The 27,209-nt window shown below is 54.6% G+C and overlaps 1 protein-coding gene across 3 annotated transcripts in view; it reads left to right on the forward strand.

The window, feature by feature from the left end:
- The first annotated feature begins 4,072 nt into the window (after positions 1-4,072).
- LOC111147323 (ADCYAP receptor type I) overlaps positions 4,073-27,209 on the forward strand; it is a 43,387-nt gene continuing 20,250 nt past the window's right edge. The window contains exons 1-8 of one of the 3 annotated variants that reach the window (XM_022503312.1): positions 4,073-4,187; positions 5,094-5,199; positions 19,791-19,898; positions 22,262-22,282; positions 23,306-23,347; positions 25,675-25,787; positions 26,428-26,525; positions 27,011-27,143. In XM_022503312.1, the coding sequence (XP_022359020.1) occupies positions 4,137-4,187; positions 5,094-5,199; positions 19,791-19,898; positions 22,262-22,282; positions 23,306-23,347; positions 25,675-25,787; positions 26,428-26,525; positions 27,011-27,143 (672 nt within the window). In that variant the 5' untranslated portion in view covers positions 4,073-4,136. The remainder of the gene's footprint in view (positions 4,188-5,093; positions 5,200-19,790; positions 19,899-22,261; positions 22,283-23,305; positions 23,348-25,674; positions 25,788-26,427; positions 26,526-27,010; positions 27,144-27,209) is intronic. The other 2 variants (XM_022503314.1, XM_022503313.1) reach the window with 2 other exon arrangements.

The following is a 27,209-nucleotide window of genomic DNA, read 5'->3' on the forward strand; positions in this document are numbered from 1 at the left end:
GAGGAGCCACTGACTGGGCTGCAGGCGGCAGGCCCAGGGGGCGCATTCAGGGCACATGCCTGTAGTTCACAAGGGGAGCAGGTTCGAGGGCAGGTGGCCTCCAGCCATAAACTCTGAACGCTGTGCAACTAGGATGGGGCCGGGAGGTGTCAGAGCATGGACAGCGGGGCGGGCAGAAATGCCAGAAGGGGCTGAGGAGACTATCGTCTTGGAGAAGCTAGAGAAGGTCCCTGAGTCCCCAGCTAGGGCGGGGGTGTGGAAAGATCAAGGCCCCAGAGCTCCCGCGCTCGCTCGCTCTCTCTCTCTCTCTCTCTCTCTCTCTCGGGTGAGTCCAGTGGGCCGGGGAGTGGTGGGGAGAGCAGACAAGAGGCAAGAGTGGGCTAAGGGACTAGATCTTAAGAGTTATCATGTTGATAATCACGTTACTGTGTGGGGACGATGTTAACTTGACTTATTGTGATGATAATATATACAAGTACCAAATCCTTACATTGTGTGCTTGGAACTAAGATAACGTTATATGTCAATTATATCTTAATTAAAAAAAAGGGGGGGCAGCGGTGGGCATGGGGAGCCCGGGTCTAGCTCCAGATGAGACCCTGAGCTGAGCCTACCCCAGCCCCTCCACCCTGCGTCACTGGGCTGCTTCCCCTCATGGCCCAAGCAGCCTGGTGACAAAGCAGAGCTGGGGGATGGTCGGGCGGGGGCCTCTGTTTCGGCTTGTTTTTCATCAGAGCAGCGGGCCTGCTGGGAGCAGGCAGGGGCGTCCCTCGAGTCTGGCGTCCCCGTGCCAGTGCGTGAGCGTGTACGTGCTCGCGTGGGTATGTAGGTATGTGTGTGTGTGCGCCCGGGCCTGAGTCCAGACGTATCTCATTGCCTCTGTGTGTCTGAATGCCTTTGCAGCTTCGGGTGTGTGTTACTACATAGATCGGGGATCGGACGAACGCAGGTGAATCCCGGCACCGCCGTCTGGTTGCATCTGTATGTGTCTTTATTCTGTGTTTTGCGTGTGTGTCTGTGCTTCCGCGAGGGCCGTGTGTGTGAGTGTGTGCGGAGTTGTCTGTCGGCCCCTGAAGGGGTCTCTACCTTTGTGTATTCCATGCCTGGCAGGGCACCGATGCCCCCTGGGGATAAATGTCTCTCTTTGACTCTGTGGGGTTGACGTTTGTTTGTGCTCTTCTCTGTGGACCTGTTTCTATGTATTTGTGTATTTGTGTGTGTGTGTGTGTGTGAGAGAGAGAGAGAGAGAGAGAGGAGATAATCAGAAATCAGCCAGCTCTCAAACACAGATTCATTCTCTGCCTGCTTGGTGCTCCCATTTGCCCCTAGAGCAACCAGAGGCGTGGAAGCTGCTTGCTCTCCCGGGCCAGCTCTCTGAGTTCTAATAAAGGTCAAAACGGGGATTTTAAAATCCCACTCTCTGTGAGAGTTACCTGGAGAGCCAAAACCAGCATTGATATCTGGGCCCCCACCCCAGAGGCAGTGGTTCAGTTTGGCGGGGGTATCTTTAAACGGTCCTCAGTGGTTCTGATGGGTGGTCCAGGCTGAGTGTGGGCTAAGAGGGGCCAGAGAGGGGGCGGCAAGTGTTCATTTGCGGGGTCCCCGTCCTGAAGGAGGCAGGTAGTGCCATTGCCATCTCAGGGTGTTGCTGAGAGCAGGGAGCCCCGATTTCATGGCTGAGTGCTCTTGCCACATGTCCTCTCCAGGAACCTTGCTCTGTGCCCCAGGGCAGAGTTCTCCCCCAAGGGACAGAGACAGCCACTGGCCCTATTTCTGGTGGCACCTTGCTGGGAGCACAAGAGAGGTGGCCCCTGAGGAAGGAGCACTGTGTCCACTTGGTGACACAGGCTGTGTACCCATTTTCCTTCTCTGGCTCTTGTTTGGGCCCTGCTGGCCAGGAGGGAGCTGAGAGGAGAAGTCACCTTCCTCCTGGCTAAGACTGCTGAGACCCACACAAGTCAACGGTCTAGACTGTGGCTGGGTGCCGGGGCCGGAGCCCAGGTGTCGCCTGTGGGCTGAGGCTGCTGGTGGCCCTGCCAGATGGGCTGACAGAGGTTCCAGAGCCACCCGGCATGGTCGTGGGTGGGGACCCACCTGACTTCACATCTCACTGGCCTTTGGCCTGATATTGTCCCAGGTCGGGAGGAGTCAGTTGCGGATCTCAGGCTTTCGATGCCTTGCAGTAGCTTTTCTAAGCCCTCCGTTGGCCAAGAGAGACAGCCTGCAGGTTCTGCTGTGGGCAGGGGGCCGGGCATTCCTCTGCCCCAGCCAGGTGGGTCAGAGGGTCAGCTCCAGCCTCAGCACACAGGGCTTTAGGCTGCTCAGGGAGAGTGGGGTTGACCGAGCCCCCTGGGGACCAGCAGTGCCTGGTCATGCCAGAAGCAGCCCGTGACCAGCAGAGTTGTGGAGGGTCCTGTATAGAAACCCAGGCTTGAGAGTCTGGCACAGCCGGTGCCTCGGGGTGCCGGGATGCTGGGGCCAGAGCTCCCCCAGCCTGCCCATCCTTCCTGACCCACAGGGGAAAGCCTGCATCAGCATCCTCAGGGACCCCTGGGCTTCTCAGAGCATTTCTTGGGGACCCCCAAGGCCTTTCTCAGCATCTCTGAGTGGGCCCTGAGGAGTAGAGCAACAGGTGGGTAAGACAGGGTCCCCCTTTGGTGGAGCTATCCTGCGGCTCATTTGCTTTCTCCTTTTTGGGTACTTGCTGGTCACCAAAGTGAGCTTGGAGAAGCTAGGGGAGAGGGAGGGAGGACACACGGGTGGCAAAAAGCCAGGGGCACAAAAGGAATGAGGGTCACAGCAGCTCTGCCCAGGGAGTGGGGGGTATGTGGAGACTAATGGCTGGGGTGCACCCCCCACCAGGGGTCTCTGAGCCCAGGCACCTGTGGTGGGGGCTCTGACACCAGCCGACTGAATCCTTTTAATAATAATTTAATAGGAATGCGAATAATAATTCTTAAATTACTGTGTGGTGTTCCCTTGCATGGCTGCTGGGGCCTGTTAACAGGGTCTGCTTGATGGATGCTGGGTTGTTTCCTTTTCTGCTGTGGATGCTATTTTAAGTGATGCTGCAGTGACTGCCATTGCACGTGCTTTTTTTCAGACAAGTGCAAGTATTTCTCGATAAATACTCAGATGCGGAATTGCTGGGGTGAAGGGAATGTGTGCTAACAATCGATTTTAGAAGCAGACCAGACTCTCCCCCTCGGGAATGTGCCAGGGCCCCCACACCCTTCCCGCTGGATTCCGGTCCCCTGTCCGGTCCCCACCGGCAGCCCCCGTCCTCAGGGACCTACCCTTCTTGGAGCATGCTCTTCAGCAACCACTGCTTTCTCCTGGAGGCCCAGTGGGCCGAGGAAGGGTGAAAGGAGGTTACGTCTAAGCAGCCCTGGCCCGGCAGCTGGAATGAAGCGATGCTCTGTGGTGGGCACGGGAGTCAGGGAGCAGTTCTTTTTCACATGGCAGTTGGGAGCTAGGGTGGTCTCCCAGGCTGGTGGGGTGCTCACGGTGATCCTGTTCCTCTCAGCGTGGGGCTTCCCACGGCCCAGGGGTTGGCTCTGGCATTCAGGCAGGGCAAAAGAGCAGAAGTGGAGAACGGTTGCTGCCTCGTGGACGGGGGGTCTGCGGGTGGCACCTGTCCCTCCCACCTGTATTCCGTAGGTGGGGCCTGTGTCACAAGCCCGCACCTGCAAGCGGGAAGGAACGAGTAATGTTCTCTCTAGGTGGGCATGCTGGCAAAAACTCTGTCACAGTGGAGGGAGCTGGGGGAGACAGTTGTCTGCTACAGAGAAGAAAGCCATGCAGACCATTCTGATGGCCTGATGGGGTCCTGAGCCCTTGTGACCTGCATTGTATCCCCAGTGCCGAGCGCTGCGTAGGTGTTCAGTGGATATTTGTTTGCTAGAGGAGTAAGGAACACATATACCAAGGCAGGGAGGGACTTACCCTGATAGGCTGAGAGCCTTGCTGTAGATAAGGGGGGCTGTCAGGAGGAATACCTGTCCCTGCCAGGGGACCCACAGGACTCATGCCTTCCTTTCTCTCCAGCCCATAGACACCGCGGGGCTGGCGAGCGGCTGCTCTGAGCGGGAGGCAAGCATAGCTGGTCTGAGTCTCCGTCCGGGCTGAGAAGCATCATGGCCGGCATCTTGCAAGCCTCCCTGGCTGCTTTCCTCCTGCTGCCTATGGTAAGGGCCCAGGACTCTCCCCTCCAGGCATGCTTACAGACGTCCGCTCGAGGAACCGTCCCTGCCCCAGCACGAGAATACAGCTCTCATGGACTTTGAAGTTACTTGGTCCTACGATTAAATACAGTGCCCACCGCTAACCAGCTGTGTGACCTTGGGCAGGAACGGGTGATTTTTCTGAGTCTTGGTTTCCACTTTTGTAAAATGGGGGCAGGAGGGAATGAGAGCAGCTCGTAGGTCTCGCTGAATGCAACCAGTGCTCCTCTGCCCGCAGCACCTGGGTGTGCACGCCTCCTGAGCCCCCAGAGGGGAGAGAGGATGAGCTCCCTTAGCCCCTTCTCTCTCCCACCCCTGCTTGCTCCCCTGAAGTACAGTGCTAGTCCCCTGGTCTCTGGAGCCAGACTGCCTAGGTTCTGGTCCTCGCTGCACAGTCTGCTAAGCTAAGTGATCTTGAGAAAGTTACCTAACGTCTCTGTGCTTAGGGTTCACATCTGTTGAATGGAGAATGATGAAAAGCACCTACTTTGTAGAGCTCCTGAGCTCTATGTTATGTATGTGTGTGTGTGTGTGTGTGTGTGTGTGTGTGTGTGTGTGTAAAACAGAATAATGCACACACACAGGACGGAGCTGCATGTGTATTTGCTAATATTATTATAACACATGGAAACTGAGACTCAAGGAAGGCTGGAAGCCACTGATGGCCACATGTTGAATTGGTGAAGGAGAAGAGCCCTCATGATATTTGGGGCCCCTGCTGGCCCCAAAATCTCTCTGGCACTATCCTCTCCCTGCTTCTGCCCCACCCCCACCCCCCACATTGCTCCGGGGCTTAGGTAGCAGGGTTTGTCTGTGAACCTCCTGCCTGCTCCTCCCATCCATCCCATGTGTCCCGTGTGTCCCTCGCAGGCCACCGCCATGCACTCTGACTGCATCTTCAAGAAGGAGCAAGCCATGTGCCTGGAGAAGATCCAGAGGGCGAACGACCTGATGGGTTTGAACGACTCCTCCCCAGGTGAGTGGGGTGCTGAGGAGGTCAGCGAGTTCCCAGCACAGCCTGGCCAGGCTTTCAAAACTGGCATCCGGGCCTCTGGCCATTTTGTAGAGAGTGGTGGAGGGTACAGGTACCTGGGTCCTTCTGGAAACCTTGCAGGGTGATGGAGTCCTGGATCTGCTCTGGGCAGTGACCTTGGGGTTGCCCTCCTCGGGGACATCCTACCCCGGATGCCTCATTCTGGAGGAGGCTGTTCTGGGCGGCTGGACGTGGCCGCCTCTGATCCCCTGGGGGCTGGGAGCGGGCTGGTGTCTGGGCTGGGGAGTGGCTATTAGAGAGCTTGTTAGCAAGCAGCCTGGGCCTGGTGGCAACAGGGACACAGCTGTCGCCAGTGGCTGAGTTGGAGAGCACCTGGTTAACCCCGGGCAGGCACTGCGGGGTCATTTCCCTCTTCCTGTGCTCACCCCACCAGAAGCCAGAGAACAAGGCTGCAGCAGGGACCCCATTCCTAAGCCTGCTGGGTGCAGTGTTCTCCTGCGGCTGCTGTTAGCACTCGGAGAGGGGAGGATACTGCTTCCTGGAGCTGGATGGGGCCATGCACGGCAGCACACTTAGCAATCATAGCTCTCCCCATTAGATGCCCAGAACACCCCCAATCCCACTGATGACCTCAAATCCTCCGCACATTTTCCAAGTGTCCCAAGGACATGGCAGGGACCCTGGCTGAGAACCAGAAGTCTGTGTAAGGCCTCTCCTGCAGACTCAGGCCCACAGAGTAGGGTGTGTGGGAGCTTGCAGAGTTGGGGCCAGGGCCTCCCTGGTGGCCTTGCCAACCTCAACTGTGCCTGAGTTGCTGGAGGGTGGGGCTCCCTTCCCTGACTGGAGGGCTCGATTTTTCCCTCTGGATCCTCCCCATTTCTGAGGAGCTCTTCTGAGCGCCATCTGTTTAAATACTTGATTAATCGGCAGCCCAGTTAAATGTAATGGTCCCTGCGGGCTGAGCTCCCCGTACAGTCAGTGAGCATTAACTGGTAATGAAGCTCCTGGTCATGCTGGCCTCTCCCTCCGGGCCGAGCTCTCACTCGGTCTTAACTGAGGCCGAAAGTGGATTCTAGGTCCCACCACCCAGGGAAGCTGAAGCAGGGGGCCCAGATGGGCACACAGTGGCAGGAGACCAAAAGGGTACCTGGTCCAAACCTCTAGTCAAGGGGATGGGAAAAGGGGACCCTGGGTAGCAGTGACTCGTTAGACCACACAGGGGTTGGAGTGAGTGGCAGGTTGAGGTGTCCTGCCTCCCAGCCCAGGGCCGTGGCTCCTTCATCACGGGTCTCAGATACACTTGGGGTTGTGTAGTGAGAAGCATCCAGAAAGGAAGGGTAGAGGTGGGGTGGGGACCAGACCTGGGGAGCTGCGTGTTGGTTAATTGCACAGCAGTTTGGGGAGCCCTGGGTTGGGAGAGGACACAAGGGCCTGGCCACAGGGGTGTCCTCCCAGAGGCATGAGTGAGATGGATGTAAGGTTGGACACCCTCCCAGGAGGGGGTAGGACAGTGCGAGGTGGGAGGGGGTCTTCACCACCAGGTAATGCTCAGAAGAGGAAGAAAGGAGTTCTCTTTGGGGAAGGTGGGCAAGGATTCATGGAAAAGGTGGTATTTAAACCAGATCCTTGGTTCTCAAACCTGGCTGTGCATTAGAATCACCAGGAGCTTTTAGAAAAATGTGCTGAAGCCACAATCCAAACCCATTAAATCAGCACCACGGTCCATTGTAGTCAGGATCTTTTAAGTCTCCCCAGGCCATTCCAATGAGAAGCTAGGCTGAAACCCCTGAGCGAAGCTTAGCACTTGCTGGCAGATGAGAGCTGAAGGATGGACGAGCAGGGAGAACATTCTAGGCTGAGGGAACCCCAGCAGTAAGAGGTGGGGAGGGGAAAGGGTACCTCCCTGTGTCTGGAACCCTGAATTAGGGTGGGTTGGGGTGGGCTATCAAGAGTGTCTGGCTGAGGGTCCCAGGGGCCCTGTGAGTCAAAGCTGACCACAGGTCCCCCTCAGACCTGGATTTGGGTGAGGGACCCCAGGCCTATGGAACAAATTCACTCATCTACTGACATACTCATTCATTCACTCATTCATTCATTCACTCATTCATTCATTCATTCACCCATTTATTCATTCATTCACTCACGCATTCATTCATTCACTCACCCATTCACTCATTTACTTATTCACTCACTTAGTCACTTATCCACTTACCCACTCATTCACTCATTCACTCAGTCACTTACCCATTCATGCACTCTCAGTCACTCTCATTCATTCACTCACCCACTCATTTGTTCACTCACTCATATGACAAATTGGAATCTTAGTGTCTCGCCTGGGTAGAATGGGGCAAGGCCACAGGCAGGGGACTGTAGAGACAGAGGTTTGCACCCTGCTAGCCCTGGCTACTTCAGAGACGTCATGCCCGTGGCAGAGGTGGAGCTGATGCTGTGGGAATTCAGTGGAAGGAGAAAGTACTTTGTGCTGGGTAGGGTGAGTGGACGTGGTGGAATCAGGGAGGGCTTCAAGGAGGAAGGGGCATTCAGGCTGAGCATGCAAGAGGCAGGGTATGGAGGGGTCTCCTGGAAGCAAGCTTTCCTCTAACTCTGAGTGCCCCAAGGAGAGAGGAGTCTACACCCTCCCATGGTCTGCCTAAAGAGAGGTTCTCCTACCTCTTCCTATCTTCCTACTCTGAGTCATAGGGTGGGGTTCTATAGGACAAAGCTGAGATGTGATCTCTGTAGGACAAAGCACAGCCAAAAGGCAACCAGCAGGTGGAAAAGAAGAGGAGACTGAGGGCTTAGCTGGATTATCACCTCCATGGCCCTTTCTTTCTCTGTGCCTCAGAACCTTCTCTATTAATTAAGTGGGTGAGATGGATCATATTAATAGTCAATATTTATATAGACTTACCATGTGCCAGGCACTGTGCTAGTGCTTTTTTCTCCCACTGCAGCTCCTTAGGTGTGGGGTCTATTATCACCCCTATTTTGTAGATAAGGAAACTGCTGCCCACAGAAGTTATACCCCTTGCTTAGAGACAGTTAAATAATATGCAGAGGTGAAACTTGTATTCGGGTACTCTGTACCCTCAACTCCTAGGATCCACTGCCTTGGAAGAAGGATATGAGACACTGAGCCCCTAGCCCCCATCACCTGCTATATGACCTTGCAAAGGGCACTTAATCCCTTCATTTATTCTGTCTGCAAAATGGAGGATTAAAAAATAATATCTACCATGTAGGATTATTGCATTAAATTCCAATCGTGGGAAAGGCTAAGGGTGTTATGTGGCATTTGCTAAGTACTCCACAAAGATGTTAGAGTAACTTAGAGTTGTCGTGTTAGGGCGTGGAGTGCCTCTAGGGTCTCCGTCTTCCATTAGGTCAGAGCTCTGGGGAACTGTGGAGTTCTCTTTAGGAAACTGCAGTTTGGGACAATCTGGAAGGGCTTTCTGGAAGACCTGAGGAGGGGCTGGGAACCAGGTCCAGGCTGCAGAGGGCAGATGGAGAAGCATGGGAAGGGGAGCAAGAGCTCCAGGTGGGAGACGACCTGATAGAGGGAGGAAGGGAGCCATGAGTATGGGAGATGGGGACTGTAGCAGCTCGCTACGGACAGTTTCTGAATCTTCCCCTCCATGGAGCTGCCCAGGGTGGCTCATGAAACCGCACCGACCTACAGGCTAGGCAGAGTTTTCCCTTCCGTCTTATAGCCGCTGCTTCTCAGACTCACAGAAATCGGGTTGCGAGCCGGTTACCTGGTAAGTCACACAGCCAGGGAGGAAGGAGCTGGGACATGCGTTTGGTGGTTCCATAGCCCTTGCTGCTGACCACTGCACTGTGGCTCAGAGGAGGAGCAGAGCGAGACCATCCACTGCACCCTTCCCCCTTGTGCAGTGAAATATCACTTGGCAGAGGAAGTTGCAATGAGGCTGGAGAGATAAGTAGGAGTGGGGGGGGGGCTTCAGTGCACCCCCCCGAAGCCTGCCCTTCACTTGGCTACAGAAAGGCTAAAGGGCATCTGTGTTTTAAGGGTGTGAGGCCCCAGCTCCAGTGCTGTGGAAGGAGGCAGTGCTGGGCAGGGGGGAGTGTCCAGTGGCCACCAGGGGCTTTTCTGTACAAGCTGAGGTTAGAAGAACCCCTTGGGGGTCTCTGAGAAGGTGGCCTCTGGGCATCTTTCCAGTGCCAAGTTCTGGGGGAGCACTGATCTTGCTGTCAGCAGACAGGGGAGAGTTTGCTAGGGCCTTTGTTTTCCCCACATGCTCCATACGAGCCTCAGGTCCTTGGGGGCGTCCTTGTCATTGCCGTCAAGCCAGGCTTCTTGGCTTCGTATTAAACCTGTTTGTGAAATCCAGGCAACAGTTGATCTCCTTGCTCTGCAAGGCGTCTTAGAACCCCCAGGAGCACTTAAAGATGCTGATAGCCAGGCCCTTCCCAGACGAATGCAGTCAGCATTTGGTGGGGAGGTCTGTGGTAAAAGCCTTCAGATGATTCTAAAGTATATCCAAGTTTGAGAGCCATTGTTGTGGCCAGAGGACAGCAGCCACTGATGCTCGTGCCATCTTGGACAAGAGAGCAGCCCCCAGCGTTCAGGTAAGCCAGGCTGGGGTCTCGTTCCTAGCCAAGAGTCAAACATGAATGTCACGGAGAATTGGCGACTGGCATGGTGTTGCCGGTCTGCGCTGGGGTGACCTGGGAGACCAGCCCTCCCCCTGCACCCCTTCTTTGCCCCTCTCCTGCCCCTTCTGCCCTTAAGCACATGCACCAAGCATGGAACTCTGGCCAGAGGTCGACTGATGCCCCCGAAGTGCACTTGAAAGAGAAAAAAGGAAAACTCTCTTCTTGCTCTAGTAACCATGAGTTATGAACTCACAGTCATGCTTTGCTGTATTTGAAAAATGTATTTCTATGTATTTCGTGTATTTCCTATAATCTTTTAAATCCAGTGAAGCAAGTGCATTGGAATGGGGACACCGATCTGCTGGGTTGAGGTGTGTCCACGCTACAGTGTGTGTGGCGGGGGCAGGCTGGGGGGGAGGGCTCCCAGGAAGGTAACGGTTTCCTCCCCAACTCTTGTCTGTCACTGGAACACCCCAAAGAGAACATGGGATAGTAATGCCCAGAGTGGCCTTCGGGGTGGAAGCTAAGGGGCAGGGAGATGCCGGATGGGGGTGGGGAGTGGGGCCAGCGCTCGGCAGCCAGCTGAAGAGGGTCGGAAACCCAGGTGAGGCCGGCAGAGTGAAAGCAGACTTGCTGACTTTGGGGTTTGGTCACAACATCCTGGGTGTGTTTTAAAGATGTTTCTCGGGACCGATACTGAGGCGGCCTATTTGGCGGTTTTGAACCTCATCCCAAGCCCCTGCATGCTAAATGGGACTTGAGACAACACCAAGTCCAGCTCTGTCATGTGACCCAGAGAGAGGTTGAGGCTGGAGGTGGCCGTCACTGGCTCAGTCACACGGAGCGCCGGAGCCAGCTCTGGGACAGGACCCAGGTCTGCCATCCCAGCCGGGGGGTGCTTTTGTGTGGCAGTGCTCTTGTGCCCAGAGAGGAGAAAGGAGTCCTGTGCGTGGGAACGGGATCTCCACTCTGAAGAGGTGCCGGGCCCACAAGTCACAGGCATGGCCCGCTTTGTTCCCTGTGCTCAGCCCGAGGGGCCTGCCTGTGCGAGGTGGGTCCGGTCAGCACCTCCGCTTTGCAGGGCTGCGGGCTTTCGTCAGCCTGGAGGTCTTCCCTGCGTTTCAGTGGGGCTGCTTGGGTGTGGTCTCCTTGGGGGTCTCCCTATTCTGGAGAAGATGAAAGAGGCCTGCGGTGGCTTTGGCTGGGGCAGGAGGGAGATTTGGCAGGAAGATGAGGAAGCCTGCTCATTGCTATTCTGCTCCAGCCTGTGAGGCCTGTCTGGGGTGCCGAGTGCTTCGTCCCCAGCTCCCACCTCCACTTTCACCACACAAGGAGAGGCCTGGAGGAGGGCCGGGCCCAGGCTCCCCAGCCCTTCTTGACCACATCTCCCAGCTGCTCTGAGATGGAACAGGCATTCAACATGGGATGGGGAGAGGGTCCAGGGGACCCTCGCTTCTGACAAAAGGTTCCATTTCTGTCCAAACTGGTTTTCCTTTAGCCCCGTAGTTCTTAGACTCCAGCCTGCCTCAGAACCTCCTGGAAGGCTGTTAAAATGCAGAATTCCTGGACCCAGCCCCAGAGTTTCTGACTCAGTGGGTCTGGTAGGGCCTGAACAGCTGCAGCTCTGGCAAGTTCCCTGTGGTGTTCCTGGTCCGGGGTCCCCGCTTTGAGGGCCGCTGACTTCCAGAGGGGAGGACTGCATCTTCTTCCTTCCCCAACAACCTCCCCACCACCCAGCACTGAGCCCACAGCTGGTTCCCATTTTATGGATCAGAAATATTGGCTGGAAAGTCAATTACAGTAAATGGAATCATTTTTTTTTTTACCCTTGAATTGTGCTAAAATGAGGGCTTGTTCTAACACTACCCGAGCATCCTCACAGGGAGGACTGCGTCTTTGTCTGAGTCCCTTTGGTGCCCCTGGTCTCATGGGTTTTGAACACTGTGTGGAACTGGACAAAATCATCACCATGACAACCTGCTATTAGCTTCTTATTTTGTTCCAGTCGAGGCTAATGGTCCTTGTATTCTCTCGCTGTTCAGTGAGCCCAAATGGTCTTTCCCCCTCCTGCTGTTGCAAGACACTGCGTCTCCTTGGCTGCTTTGTGTCTTAATGTCTTGGTATGAGCAGCAGCCACACCCACCCCCAATGCCGAGTGTGCACGGCGCTCTGCCCCGAGCAGGATCCCTGAAGCACCTGGATTCCTTGGACCAGGTTCCATAGAGCCTTTCAGGTTTTCGGGGGGGGGGGGGTGGGGCTGGGGAACAGACTGAGCCAGGAGGGCAGAGATGGTCCTCATGTAGAACTGGGGAACTAGAGGAGAGGTGCTTGGGGATGTCCAAGCAGAGAGTTCTCCCAGGGGAGAGAGGCCATTCTGATTTTTGACTCGAAGAGAGGAGGGGAACAGGGACTGATGTACTTGACCATGTCTTCCTTGAAGCATGCTTTCCTGTCTGCTGTGTTGCTAACCTGGCCTGGGTGTCCCCGGTTTCCGGCCACCCCTCCTCAGCCTTCTTTGCCAACCCCTCTTCCGATGCTGCATTCCTTCTTCTGTCAGGAACAGGCCGTATCCTCTTCTCTTCTCTTTGGCACACACCCTCTCACTAGAGCCATTGTCCAGGTCCGTGGCCCTACCTAGCATCCCTATGCTGGGCACTTCTTGTTCCCTGTGCTGACCACTCCTCTTCTCCTGCCCCAGTTTCCCACTCCCCATCTGCACTCCGGACTTTTATCTAACCGCCTGTGGGAAATCCATCTCCACTTGGCTCGAAACCCTTGAGCTCCAGCCTGCATCGTGCCCACCACCATTTGCTTCTCATCCAGGTTCTTTCCACTGTGGGGAATGGCTGACCCTTCCAGCCATACCAACATTTCAAGCCAGAAACCCAGGTGCCATCTCTGGTACCTGCCTCCCTTTCACTGCATCAGTCAGGTAGCTTATATTTCACTGCAGTAACAACAACAAAAGACCTTAAAGTTTCAGAGACGCAGGCCAGCAGCCTTTATTGCTTACGCGGGTCACAGGGCGGCGTGGTTGGCAGATGCGGGTCTCAGAGCTTGACTCTGCACCATCATTCAGAGCCCCGGGTTCCTTCCATCTTAGAACACTGCCAGCCTCAACCTGGCGCCTCCAAGGATGCTGCAGAGAGGGGAGAGGGAGAGGAAGGGCATGGAGCCTGTGAGGGATGCCTCTGAGAGCAGTCCATAACCTCCACTTACCTTTGTGCGAACTCAGTCATGTGATATCGGTGAGCCCCCAACAATCGCGGGCAGGCTTGCCGGTCGCAGCTGATCTGTCGCAGGGCCCTTCAGTCCTGCCTCCAGACCTCCCTACATGACATACCTTTCCTTCCTGGCTGTCCCAGCTCCAAATCGAACCCCTCCGCCCTCCCCTGCACTTCTGCCCTATCCTAACAGATATGTCTCCGTGTTTGATTGACTGTTCTTGAAATGTTCTACCTTCCCACACGTGATCTGATTCCCATGGAATTCCTATGGAATCAGATCAGGGGACTCCTGGTTAATATTTATTAACATATAATGTATTTTTTGCCCCAGGGATACAGGTCTGTGAATTGTCAGGCTTACACAATTCACAGCACTCACCATATCGCATATCCTCCCCAATGTCTATAACCCAACCACCCTATCCCTCCCCCCCCCCCCCCACAATCCTCCGTTTGTTTCATGAGATTAAGAGTCTCTTATGGTTTGTCTCCCTCCCGATCCCATCTTGTTTCATTTTTTCCTTCCCTACCCCCCAAACCCCCCACCCTGCCTCTCAAATTCCTCATATCAGAGAGATCATATGATAATTATCTTTCTCTGATTGACTTACTTCGCTTAACATAATACCCTCTAGTTCCATCCACATCATTACAAATGGCAAGATTTCATTTCTTTTGATGGCTGCGTAATATTCCATTGTATATATATACCACATCTTCCTTATCCATTCATCTGTCGATGAACATCTAGATTCTTTCCATAGTTTGGCTATTGTGGACATTGCTGCTATAAACATTCGGGTGCACGCGCCCCTTCAGATCACTTACATTTGTATCTTTAGGGTAAATACCCAGTAGTGCAATTGCTGGCTCATAGGGTAGCTCTATTTTCAACTTTTTGAGGAACCTCCATACTGTTTTCCAGAGTGGCTGCCTCAGCTTGCATTCCCACCAACAGTGTAGGAGGATTAGGGGACACCTTGCCTTGAAACGCATCTAAGGGAGGCAAAGCAGTGGTGGCCCCATCCTCATCCCCCAAACCCGAGAATATGTTACCTTACATGGCAAAATGTTCTTGGCAGGTGTAATTGGGTTAAAGATTTTGAGATGGGGAGAGGATCCTCGATTATTCAGGTGAATCCAGTGTAATCACAAGGGTCCTCATAAGGGAAGGATGGAGGCAGGAGGGTCAGAGAAGGAGAGAGTTGAGGATGCTGTGCTCTTGGCTTTGAAGGTGGTGAAAGGGGCCACTGGCAAAGAGTGTCTTGAATCTGGAAGAGATAAGGAAATGGATTCACGCTAGATCCTCCAGAAGAAATGCAGGCCAGCAAACGTCTGGATTTAAGCCCAGGGAGGTCAGTTTCAGACTTTCTGACCTCCGGAACTGCAAAATAAGACATTATGGCATTTAAGCCACCGAGTTGGCTTTGTTGCAATAGCAATAGGAAGGTAATTCATCATCTAAGGGCTTCTCTTAGCATTTAGCCTAAAGAGCAAGATCTTTCCCTAGACCACCGGGCTGTAAGCGCTGTACAGGCAGAGACTGGGGCTATTTTCTTCACTCCTGTATTGCTCTGCAGCATTGGACTCATAACTGACACAATTTCTTGAATAAATGTGTGAATAAGAGGGAGGGGAAGGGAGAGTGAGAAAAATAGGGTAAAAGGAGGAGGGGGAGGAGAAGGAGAAAAGGCGTCTTGAAATCCTCCAGTCCCAACAACACTAAGCTTTGTTGGGACTAGAGTCTGAAACAGATGGAGATAGAGGACTGGATGTGTTCTGTGGGGGTGGAAGGAAAATGAGTTGCTGTCCTCAGTTAGAGAAACCCAAGGCTCTTCCCTGTCCTTCTCATCTTCCTGGAAGGGGTTTCTGGGAGGGTTTCAGAGCAGGCCCCATCAAGGAGGGGAGACAAGCTAGAGCCCATGCCACCTCTGAGAGGTGGAACATCCTGGGAAGCCCCAAGGTGGCCCTCTCGGTCTCCTGCAAACCCTGTGATGCAGGGCAGGAGGGTGGGCAGAGGGCTGTGAGCTCCCAGTGGGGTCAGGGACATTGTCCCCTAAAGGAAAGCTATTTTTCTACTCACAGCATTTCTGACATCGAACGTGTGGGTTTTCCAGGCTTCTGTGAACACTCGACTGGTGTCCCTACAATTTCATTCACTGCTGACGCTGTCTGCAGTTAGCACAGACCCTTTGGCTAAGAGCTCGGTCTGAAGACTCTCCCCTTCGCCACTTTAGATGCCAATTGCAAATCATGGGTCCCCATGTTATCCACGCTTCTGTCTGACTTGACTACAAATTGGAGGTTCCCATGTCCTACCTTCTCCTCAGTTTCAATAATTTGCAGTAATGGCTCCCAGAATTCAGGGAAACACGTTCACCAGTTTACTATAAAGGATATAATGAACAGCCAGATGAAGGGGGTCATAGAGTGAGGTCCAGAAGGGGCACAGGAGCTTCTGTCCTTGTGCAGTTCGGGGTTCACCTCTTTGCTAGTATGTGGATGTGTTCATCCACGTAGAAGCTCTTTGAACCCCATTGTTTAGGGTTTTTATGGAAGTTCTGTTATGTAGGTATGATCCCCTAAATCCTTAGCCTTTGGTGATTAGCCCAATTTCTAGCTCCCTGCCCACGTGGGTGGGTTTAGCTGAAAGTACCCGCTGGCAACCAGCCATCTTTGCCCCAGAGTCACCTCATTAGCATGAATTCAGGTGTGGTCGGAAGAGCCTTATGAATAACTGAAGACACTCCCCTTACCTTTATTAGGAAATTCCACAGGTTTACATGCTTTGCCTAGAAGCTGGGACTAAGACCAAATACCTAATTCTTACCATGCGGTTCCCTAAACCCAGACACTGGGATTGGGCCCTCGAGTTATGGATTTCCATTCTAGTCTTTCCACCTGCCCTGGTGCTGTAGGAATTGCCCCTGGGAACCTTAGTCCCTGGAAGGGAACCAGGCCAGGAACCTAAGGAGGGCACCAGGAAGGCTTCAATAGTGTGGCAGGCCGTGGGGTAGGGTGGGGCACCATGGCGGGTAGGTCCTGGCAGATGCTTGCCCTGGTAGTGGGGCCCTGGAGGGCAGCCCCGGCCTCCCCGGCCACCCTTCTGGACACCAGCAGGTCGTCAGTGAACCTTTGTTCCTAATTTGAGATCTGGTCATCCAGAGTTGGGCATATGCTCAGAGACTCTCTGCCCTGGCAGTGCACACAGGGAAATTGAGTCAGGTGGAGTGGGTAGAGACTTGCCAGCGTCATGAAGGGAGCCCTTGGCAGAAGTCAACCAAATTCGAGTCTTAAGGCTGCCTTGCAGGGGCCTTTTTGCTTCCTCTGCCCTCCCATGCAACCTTCTCAAATTTGTTTCCTGCTCCGCTGTGGCCCTGGGCCTGGTGGGTGTGAGAGGTGGGGCAGGACGAATTCCCAAACCAGGCTTCTAGGCCTCCAACCTCCAACCTGGGAGCCCCCACTGCCCCTCATGGCATTGCTGCCTGGGGCTCTGCATCTTTCCCTGCTCTTAGCCCTCGGGAGCATGCTCTGTTTATCTGAAGGGCCCTGAGATCTCAGGAGCGTCAGCTGGCTGTCGCAGCTGGCTGGGCCAGGGCCTAATGTTCCACATTAAGGGAACATCTGTTGGCTGGGGCTGCTAGGGCATGGACCAGACACAGCCGTGCTCCACGGCCGTTCCGTGATCCGCGTGGGCCATGGCAGCCAAAGATACGCTGCTGGGTCTCTTTCAAGGACATGATGTCATAAACAGCCATGTGCCGGCTGGTCCTGCTGTGAAGGGTGGGCAGGAATCAGCAATAACTGGCTACTGTTGTGAGACCTGGGACCCTGCTCCCTTCACATGGCCCCAGTGACCTAGTCTTTCTGGTTTGTTTCCCTCAGAATTTTCTGTGGGGCTTCCAGCTCCCAAACTTGGTCATCCCAGGAGCCAGGAGACCATCGGCCAATGTGACTGGGTGTGAATTCCAAAGTGGCCGGGTTTGGATTCTGAGAGACCAGGTTTTCTGCATTTGGAAGCTCTGGGTGCCTTCTTGTCCAAAGGCTAAGTCCGTTGTGGACCCCAACAGAGAGGCTGGGAGCCCATGAGGCCTGCCCTAGGCCCCCTTGCCCGGCCTAGTGCCTACCCAGGTGTCCTCCGTGACACTCCACTGGAATTTCTCCTCACCTTGCGGGGCTCTGCTTCATCTCCTCGCCTGGGCCTCTCCCAGGGGAATGCTTCTCAGGGACACCTAATTGAAATAATGAAATTAATGCCAGTAATAGCAATGAACATGCATTGAGTGGTCCTGGAGCTCCGAGAGCTTTACATGGATGAATTCATTAATCCTCACGACAGCTCCAGGCGGTGGGACACTGTCGGTCACCCTCTGACTGTCCTTGATCTGGTAAAGAAGCCCTCTCCAAAGCCCATATTTCTAGACCCCCTCAGCAGGATATGGGTCCCTTCCTGAAATTGCACTCTGCTGTCGGACCCTCAATGTGGCCTCTTCCCTCCTCCACCTTTGCTCCCCTTCTTGGGAATTACGTTACTACTCGCACTTCCTCTACCCACCTGATAAATGTGTGGTTCCCTGGGGCTCCCTTCTTCATGCCCTTTGCACTTCACCCCCTTTCCCTGGGGGAACTGCCATCCCAGGGCCTCACCCTCTCCCTGTGTACCAGAGGGGGAAGCAAGGGCTGCGCCTTGGGGGCCGTGCTGAGGACTTGAGGTGGTAGGTCCTCTGAAAGGTTTGCACAACTGCGGGTGGGCTGGATGTCCTGACCAGATCTTCCTTTCAAAAAGGTCACGGTCACAGCCTTGTGGTGTCAAGTGAGGAGAACACGGTGTCAGTCCAAGGTAGCTTACCCCTTAACTCAGTGGGCTGAGGGGATGGAGAATAGGACACGAGTGTCCACATATATTTGTCAGTCAGACCAACTGGACATGGCGGCCCTCTGGATATGTCGCAAGAAGGAGGAGGAGACATAGCAAGGGCAGTCTGTTACTGAAACCCAACTTCGGCTGCCCTTTGTTTGAACAGCCGACCCTTGAGAGGTGAGTTTTGATTGGAAAGCAATACGAGCTTTGTTCTGGACACCTGCCACTTGGGAAGATGGCGGTCTTGGCCAAAAGCCAACTCCGAGGTTCCTGCTTGGCCCAGAGATTTATTTAAAGGGGTTTAGGGCAGTTACGGGAGGCCAGTGGTCTGTAACATTTCTTGATTGCGTGCAGAAGCCAGCTGCAGACATTATCGGGGTGCCCACAGGCCATACAGCAGGGTCTGGTGACTGGTGCAGAAGGGCTGTGTTCTCTTCTAGGAAAGAATGCATCATCTCTCGGTGTACAGAGAAAGGTTTCGTTAATCACGTGGGTTAAGGGTGCTTGCTAAAGTCTGAAGATGACTAGGTTGGCCAGACGGGCGGAAGTGGCTTCAAGTCTGTCTAGCTGGGGCTGAGACAGGAAACAGGGCTGTAGTGGGAGATGCTGAGTGGAGCCTTGGGCAGGCTGGGTTTGGATTACCTGGGGCCTTTCATGGTGGGGATATCCAGCCTGTTTTCAGGGAGTGCAGGTCTCAGGATCCGGGGTTGTCTGTGTGTAGCTCTGTTCCTAAGTCCATGAGCCAGTGATCTTGTCCAAGGTGGGAGGAGTGAGGCTCCGGGGGCAGGATGGCCACCGGTATATCTGCCTTCAGTTAAGGTGGGCAAGGCGGACCCCATCAGGAGGGTGAAGACGTGGGCAGCTGGTGGTCAGTAGTGCAGTGCATCGGAGAGGAGGGATAGCGTCGGAGGAAGGGGTGGAGCGTGAAGGGAGGTGAGGGAGCAGCCATGGGATTGCCCAGACCTCCCAGGAAAGGCTGGCAGGGGTGGAAGGAGAGAGAGACAGAGGGTACAGGGTGGGCAGAGGGGCAGGAGGGTCCGCTGAGCCCCCAAATTAGTACCTGGTCATCAAGCTTGCCATCTTTCTCTTGTTCCTGGCAGCACGTGTCCGGTGACACACCAAGTCTGGGTGATTTCTAAACACCCCTTGGTCTGTCCTTGCTCCCCCTCCAGCCCTCAGCATTCGCCTGAGTTGGGCCTGTGCCACTACTGCACTGGCTTCTTCTGTCTTTGGGCTCTGAGTCCCTTCACAGTCCCAGGCCTTGGCCACGCAGGCCTCTGCCTGGCCAGCTTTGCCCTCTTCCTTGTCAGACCACTTGCCACACCCCCTCCAAGTCTCAGAGCCTTGATCTCTGGAAGGCAGGGGCAGGCCTGGAGCAGCACCCTGAGGCCAGCCAGTTCCTGGAACTCCCCTAGAGGCAGGGAGGACCCACCAAGGAGGCTGAGCTAAAGCTGGACCCCATTGTGATGCTGGAGGCTGGGAGGACTAGGGGAGCTGGTGTGGAGAGAGAGTGTGGTGCTCCAAGGACCCCCCAGCATCTCGTGCATGGTGATCCCACCCTGGCCTGCGATGGGCCTGCTTCTCCCTTCCCCATAGTCCTCCTGGCACCATGGGGCTATGAGAGATGGAAAATCAGGTGAGAGCTCCCTCTCCACCCCAGAAGCCTCTGAAATGTCCCAGCTCCTCTTTGAGGGGTCTTCCTGCCTCACACAGTGAGCCTCACCTTCTCTCCCTGAAACTGTTTCCTTCCCCCGCAGGGGCCTGACTCACCAGGGTGTGTGTGTGTGCCCACCTGCATGAGTGTGATGAGTGTGGTTGGTGTGGTGGGGCTGGGCCCCCTCTCACTATGGTTCTCTCCTCCATAGGCTGCCCTGGGATGTGGGACAACCTCACGTGTTGGAAGCCTGCCCACGTGGGTGAGATTGTCCTGGTCAGCTGCCCTGAATTCTTCCAAATCTTCAACCCAGACCAAGGTGAGTTTCCCCCTGGAGCTTCCCTAGGCCATGATTGGTCTAGCCTTCTCCCCACACTTGGCCCCAAGCCTTCCTGGGACACAAGTACCCAGGACCTGGGACCCCCCTGTAGCCATGTTACCCCTTCCAGAGCTCCCATGCTAGCAGGAACATGAGAGTACAGACCCTGGTCCGCACAGGGACATGGAAGCGCCCGCAGACATGGCTCCCAGGATGCCCTGGAGATGGGGCCTTGTGGGTGAGGCCAGGCTGTGCTCTTGGATGTGGGCTCCGACTCTTAGCCAACTTGGACCTTGAGTGAGGCAGTTTACCCCTCTGTCCCCTGTTCCCCATTCCCTGGTCTGTCAAATGGCAGTGTGACATAGTGACTGGGGAGTTGTGTGGAGAAATGCACATGGCAGCCCAGGCCTAGGCACATTGCAGTGGTCAGTAGTGCAGCTGGTGCTACTGTCCATAGCACACATATAGGGATGCTCAGAGGCCCAGAGAGACACCCAGAGATGGACACACAGTGAGATGCTCTCTGGCAGTTGGACACAAGACACTCCCCCATGTCCACACTCACATACCCACTTAGAAACTAGGTATGGTATCACAAAGAGCTCTGCTTGGGACATGCCTGTGTTTGAGGTCTTGGGGGTGTGGAGCACTGATAAGCTGCGGAGATATTCAGGGGCCCCAGACCCATTTGAGAGTCCTAGAGTTGGGCAGTGGCTGAGCTGTGTGACTCAGGATGTAGGGATGAAGGCACAAGAGAGGGGGGTGGTGCTCCTCACAAAGGCACAAGGCTTTACTGACCGCATCTCCAAGGGGAGGGGTCTAAGATGGATTCATGCAGATCTCTTCTTTGGGTGTGAGTCCACTGGGCTCTCTAGGCCAGTTCCACCTTTCAGCTGGCACCTTGTAGACTCCTGAGAAAGGTTGCTCCTAGCCAGGCTTCCCAAGCCCTGGGAAGGGCCTAGAGCCCTGCCCTGGTCCTCCACCCGACTCCTGTGGCTGTGGAGGGAAGCAGGACACCAAGTTAGGCAGGGCTGGGCTCTAGGCAGGTGATGTCCTGAGAACATGCCCACTGACTGCTGAGCCCAGGGATGGGGCCTTGTTTAGGGGAGGATGGAGGGCAGGGCCTCTTGAGGGGGTTAGAGGCATCTGAGTCACTTGTGTGCTCATGCACATGACCTTGCCACCTGGCCCTCAGCCCCCTGAGGCTGTCTGCCTAAGGCTTAGGACAGGGTCCTTCTAGAACTGGAGAACCTCTGAGCTCCACTCCATTATGGAGTCCTGCCTACCTCCAACATCTGACCCGTCTATCAGAGGCAGAGGCACATTCTATTTCACTTCCAGAACGCCAGCAACTGTGACCCTGCCTGGAGGGGCAGGTGCTTGTGGGAGGTGGCAGAGAGGAGAGTGGCCGTATGCTGGGGTGTGGGGCCCCATCCGAAGACCAAGGGAGGCAGGGTTTAGCTCCCCCTCCCTGTTACTTCCCCTTCTGGGGTGTTCAGCCACACCTCCCGCCTCCAGACCCCCCAGCCCAGAAGGAGGACGACCCGGGCTCTCCCATCCTGACAGCTGGAGGACTGGGTGTGCCCCAGAGCCAGACAGGAAGCGAATTTGGAATTAGAGGCAAAGCAGTGCAGGAGTGCAGGGTAGAGTGTGCACAGGGGACATTGGTGCGGTGGCAGCCGGTGACTCAGCCACATCGCTGCTGCATTCCTGTGGAAACTGCCTTCCTCACTTCCTTTGTTCATGTACTCCTCTCATTCATCATTTACCTGAGGTCTCTTGAACGTCTACTTTGGGTCAGGTACCATGGCGAGACGGCTGCTTTTCAACAACAACAAAAAGGCAGAATGAATCAGTGGTGAACTAAGATGCCAAGGAAAACTTCCCTTCACACTGTGTCCCTCCCTCTGACAATTGCACCGTGAATGTGTTATTTACACCTGATTCTTAATGGCTCATTAAAGCAGGGCCCTTTAGCGTCTCTGTTCACAAACCTGGATTAGTGAGACTTGCTTAGAAAGTTGAAAATGGCATTTCTTATTCTAGTTCATGGCTCCCAGGGCTGAATCTGCTCACTATAGTAGTTGTTGCTTCCTAGGCTACTGAAGATATGGGGGAGCGGATCTCTCCTTCTCTCAAATGCCTTGGCTCATCTCTCCTTCGCTGGGTCCCATTCTGAAGGGAGAGATAGAAGTCTCCTGTGTCTGGCCCACCCACAGGCTACAGTCCTCATGCCCCTGGGTCCCCAGCAGAGCTTGGGCATGGGGAGTGGGGGAGAGAGGAAATCAGCAGGACCCTGTGAGAGCAGACCCAGCGTTAGCTCCCTGGTTCACCTATGGGTTCTCTCTCTTTCTCTGTTTCAGTGTGGAAGCTAGAAACCTTTGGTAAGAGGAACCTTGGAGAGGAGAGACTGCTGATCATCTGCCCATCTGTCCATCCAGTGGGAGCCCAGTTCTGACTGCTGGGAATGGGTGGGGGTGGAATGAGAGGCTCCTCAGGGACCAGATTCCCCCCACCCCCACCCCCTGCCCTTAGCCATCCAAGGAGGTGGGGGACACAGGCACATGGAAGACACAGCCCTTGGTCTTGGGGCACTCAGCACAGATTTGGAAGGATGAGACACACTCGTGGAGGGGATAGAAAATGGGCATGGTACAGCCCTGAATGTGTGTGTGAGCCCATGTAGATGCAGACATCCTTGGTGGCCTTGATGTAGGAATGGAAGGCAAGCTTGAGAACAGGAGATACCTAGCTGTGCAGCATGTAGGCAGGATAATGAAAGGTCAGGAGAGGCTTCCTAGGGGTAGGGGGTGGAAGGTCAGCTATGTGTTGGAAATAGGGTTTCAGAAGTGGAATGGAAATGAGGGTTCATTGCTTTCAGGGGCTTTGTCATGAGAAAAGGATGGAGGTGGAATAAAGAGTCAGGAGAGAGGAGAAAAAATGTCTGTGGATGAAGTCCTGGGCCCCCTCGGATGAGACAGGTTTGGGGCTGAGATGGAGGCTTGTGGACCCAAGAAGAAACCCAAGCCCAGGACCCATGTTGCTGTTCCTGCTTTTTTCTGGAAAAGACCCAGTCATCCTTTTGCATTCCTCTCCTAGTCCAGAGGCCCTCCCACCTCCCTGACTCTATTCCGCTTCCACTTCCTGTGGCCCAGTGGGGAGAACTGAGTCATGGGCCATCCTTAGCATCACTGCAGTACAAAGCAAATGGGATCGATGCTGGAGGGCACGCTGTGTCGGAGAGGGGTGCGGCTGCTGTGTGCGCTGCAGCCTTTTGGCGGAGACCCCACCTCTGTCCTTCAGACCTGGGACAGCCTTGACCTTCCAGGGTAGAGAGTGTACCACGCACAGCTCTGGCACACTGAGGGCCGCGTGTGCTGACTCATGCCCACTTCTGTGCTTTGCAGGAGAGTTCGATTTCCCTGACAGTAACTCCTTGGATCTCTCAGGTGAGGGCATCAACTGGGGCCCACCATGGCCTGGCTGGAGGGAGGGCATGTGCTGGCACGGGAGCTTGAGGGTCCCAGGTCCAGGACAGGTGGGGACTTCTGTGGCTGTGGGATCTTTATTGGGTCCTTTTCCTTCCCTGTAGAAGGTGTGGATTTTCTCCACGGAAACTTGCACTCATGGGCCCAGACAGAGCATTGTGTGTATGATTTCTGGGAGCACAGATCTCTCAAAGCCACACTATGGACTCCAAATACAGACACCTTAGATTCAAGGGCCCCTGAAAGTTTGGAACTCCCTCAGGGGCAACGGTGGTTCTCCAACTTCTACTGTGACTTCAGTCACCTAGGGGGCTTATTAAAACTCTGATTCCCTGCCCCTAGAGTCTCTGATTTAGCTGGCCTGGGGCGGGGAGGCACTGAGAATGTGCATTTCCAGCCTGTCTTCCCAGTGCTGCTGAGGGGCCTGTCTGGGTAGGGTGCCCATTTTGAGAACCAGTGCCCTAAAATCCTGTGCTCCTATGAAATTGCTGGGGTAAAAGTCTAGTGAAGTGGGTGCAGTCACTGTAAGGTTTTGACAATCTGAGAGTACTCTGTCTTCTAGAGATTTCCATCAGAACAATAGCGTGACAAATTCGTGGAATAGTTCTGAACAAAAAGATTTATACAGTTCTGTGCCCACACTATCTTATAAAAAGACATGGAGAAAGGAGAAAAATAAAAGAAAGGAAATGGCTTCTACCTCTGGGACACTTTTAAATAATTGCTTTTTCAAAGCAGCTTCCCTTTCCTCTTCCCACCACCTTGCTGTGGGCAAAGCACAGAGGAGAGGAGGCCCATGGCCAAGGCCATGACTCCCCTGGGGCATGAAGACTTTCAGAGGACTTGGAAGGAGGTCGCTAGTAACAGCTTGACATGGATTTGCTGGAAGAAGGAGGAATTTGGCATCAAAATGGGGGACGGAAGCAACTCCTCTCCCTGGGCCTGCCAGGCATCCTCCTTGTCCTATGTCATAGGACTTCGAATTCGAGAAGCGATGGAGACCAGTTGTCTCCCCACTCTGGGCAGAGCTGTCTTCTGTGGCAGGGTCACTCACCCTCTGCTTCCCAGAGTCCCAGCAAGTGTGTTTTTGACTCTCTTGGCAAAAAAGAATTGGCCTCATTTCTTCCAACTCTACTGGCGAGGATGCAGGGTTGGAAAAGCAGAGGGGTTTCCTGTCTTGGCCTCTGCCCTTGCCTCCTTCCTGACCTCCCCAGAGGTGGCCTTGGCCCCAGCAGGGGGAACTGTCCAGCAACATGGGTGCTGGAGCCCCTCTTCTGTAGAAGTGTCTTGTACACAAGTTTCTGGCCCCTGAATCCTATGAAAAAAGAACCATTGCCACGTGTCGAAATATACCAGGTAAACTCCCAGGAAGCCAGTCTGGGAACCAGTGTTGGTCGGGGCCAGAGTCCAAGGCTGGAGGAATAGGGGGCTGCTGACCTTCTCCCCTCCACGGAACATCTGTGGTTCACCCTTGCAGACAATCCGGAGAGGGGAAGATGAGATGAGCCATCATTAAAGGCTAAAAGGCCCCAGGCGGGGCAAAAACCAATCTAAATTCCACCCTGCAGACTGTAAATGACTCTTTCCCCCTTGGTGTCCTACAAAATGGCCTTTAAAGTCTATCAAAAGGAAATTAAAGTACATTAGTGAGAGGAAACAGACCTCTAAACCTGGGAAGACAAAAGTTTTTTTTTTTTTTTAAACCTGAATACATATCTTAATAAGATCTGGCGCTAGGTTAATGGAAGTCTGGTCCTTGTTAATCAAGCAAGCCATACATGGCTTGGTGCGGGAGCTCTGGAGCTGCTGTAAGGCACAGAGCTCCCAATGTCTGAGGGGCACTCCTGCCCCAAGGTCACTTGAGCTGATTCCTGGACCAGAATTCCTGGGTTAGAGAGTGGTGGCTGCTGGAGTCTGCAATGGTGATCTCATGTCATTCTTTTCTGTTCGCTGACGTTTGATGAGTGCTGTCCCATGGCCTGGGGAAGGGGCCAGGGGCACTTCCCAGGTCCAGAAGAGAGGGAGGCTCGGTCCTCTTGGCCCTTGTTAAGAGATCAGCTGTGCCTTGTCCTCCCCAGTGTCCTTCATGTTCAGGCTGAGCTAGAGGTCACTAGCAAGCACTGTGTTCCCTCAGACAGTGGAAAATTTCATGAACCTTCAACCACCGTGCTTCCCAGATGTGCATATGCGGGTTCTAGAAATTCCCACTTAAGAAGTAATTTTCAAGTAAGAATTGCAGGGTCTTCTTAATCATTCCCATGCCTCTCTGAGTGTTTCTTCTGCTGCAGACATGAGGGTGGTGAGCCGGAACTGCACAGAGGATGGATGGTCAGAGCCCTTCCCTCATTACGTAGATGCGTGTGGGTTTGATGACTATGATGAGTACGAGCCCGGGGACCAGGTGAGTGGCTGTCCCTTTGTGGAGGTGGCAGGGGTCGGGCTGCGGAGCTGGTGACCAGGTGTTCCCACCAAAGACCTTGGCTCCTGTTGGGCCTACAGGTCTCTCCCTAGGCAGCATGGGAGCACCTGCTGCATACCCAAGCCAGACACACAGAGGGCAAGGCCTTTGTTCATTCATTCTGGGCCAAGAAGCATCTGCTTTTCTTCCTGAGTCCTCCCAGCCCCCACCACATGTCCCCTACCTCCCTGGCTACTCTTCCAGGCCGCTCATCCTTCCTGTGGCCCAGCAACGGAAGGGTTGAAGCTGGGCCCAACAGGGGGCCTCCTGGACACTTCTCCAGGCTAAGGTTGATGCCTGTTCTGGTGGGTCAGTGCCCCTGCACTCAGCAAGCATTTACTGAGTATTGACAGAGTGGAGACCCTGCAGAGGGGAGGAGGAAGCTTGTTGGGGAGAGGGTGGAGGACAGGGTAGTCAAGGCCCTGGGGTGGGGGGGAGAGGAGGAGATGAGATCAGCTAGAGGTGAAGAAAGGAAGGTGGAGCTGGGTGGTGGGCCCCCAGGGTAGACAGGCCCTGGCCTGAGGGAGCTGAGGGCTGGGGCAGCTTCCGTGCGGAGCCCTGGATGTTTTGTGCTTTGCTCCAGGATTATTACTACTTGTCGGTCAAGGCCCTGTACACAGTTGGTTACAGCACATCCCTCGTCACCCTCACCACTGCCATGGTCATCCTTTGTCGTTTCCGGTAAGACCCCACACCCCCACCACCCACACACCAACAGTATTCAGAGTAGCAGCACCATAGCTCAGAGCCCTGGCTCTGTCCCCCCCACCCCTACCCTCTCCCCTGGATGTCAGCCCTGGAGGGCCCTTAGAAGGTGTTTCCCCCACCCCTACACTAACAGGTGGGAAACTCCATCCGAGAGAGGGCAACTGATATGTCCAGGGCCACGCAGCAAGGGGAACCTGAGCAGGAGACCCCCATGCCTCACTTTTATCTTCCTGGTCCAAGGGACAGAGGCCACAGGAGGGGAAAGTCTGGTGTCTCAGAGTCATGGAGCGAGGCAACAATGGCCTGGCTATGAGGGAGGATGTAGAGATGTGGAAAGGTGGGGAGCCCCCGAGTCAGAGCCGTGGAGCTGGCCCAGAGCAGAGCTTGGAGTGGAGGAGGAGGTGCCATGGGGCTCCTCACCTCAAGGCCTCTTCTTCCCCCCCGGCCTGCTGGTGTAGGAAGCTGCACTGCACCCGCAATTTCATCCACATGAACCTGTTCGTGTCGTTCATGCTGAGGGCCATCTCTGTCTTCATCAAAGACTGGATCCTCTACGCAGAGCAGGACAGCAACCACTGCTTCATCTCCACCGTGAGTGTGTGGAACCCTGGCAGGAAAGCCCTTCCAGGGCTCCCTTCCCTGTGAACGCCCCCCCCC

The sequence above is a fragment of the Enhydra lutris genome, unplaced genomic scaffold (assembly GCF_002288905.1).
Source record: "Enhydra lutris kenyoni isolate GAN:26980312 unplaced genomic scaffold, ASM228890v2 scaffoldscaffold16, whole genome shotgun sequence".
In the NCBI taxonomy this organism is placed as follows: domain Eukaryota; kingdom Metazoa; phylum Chordata; class Mammalia; order Carnivora; family Mustelidae; genus Enhydra; species Enhydra lutris.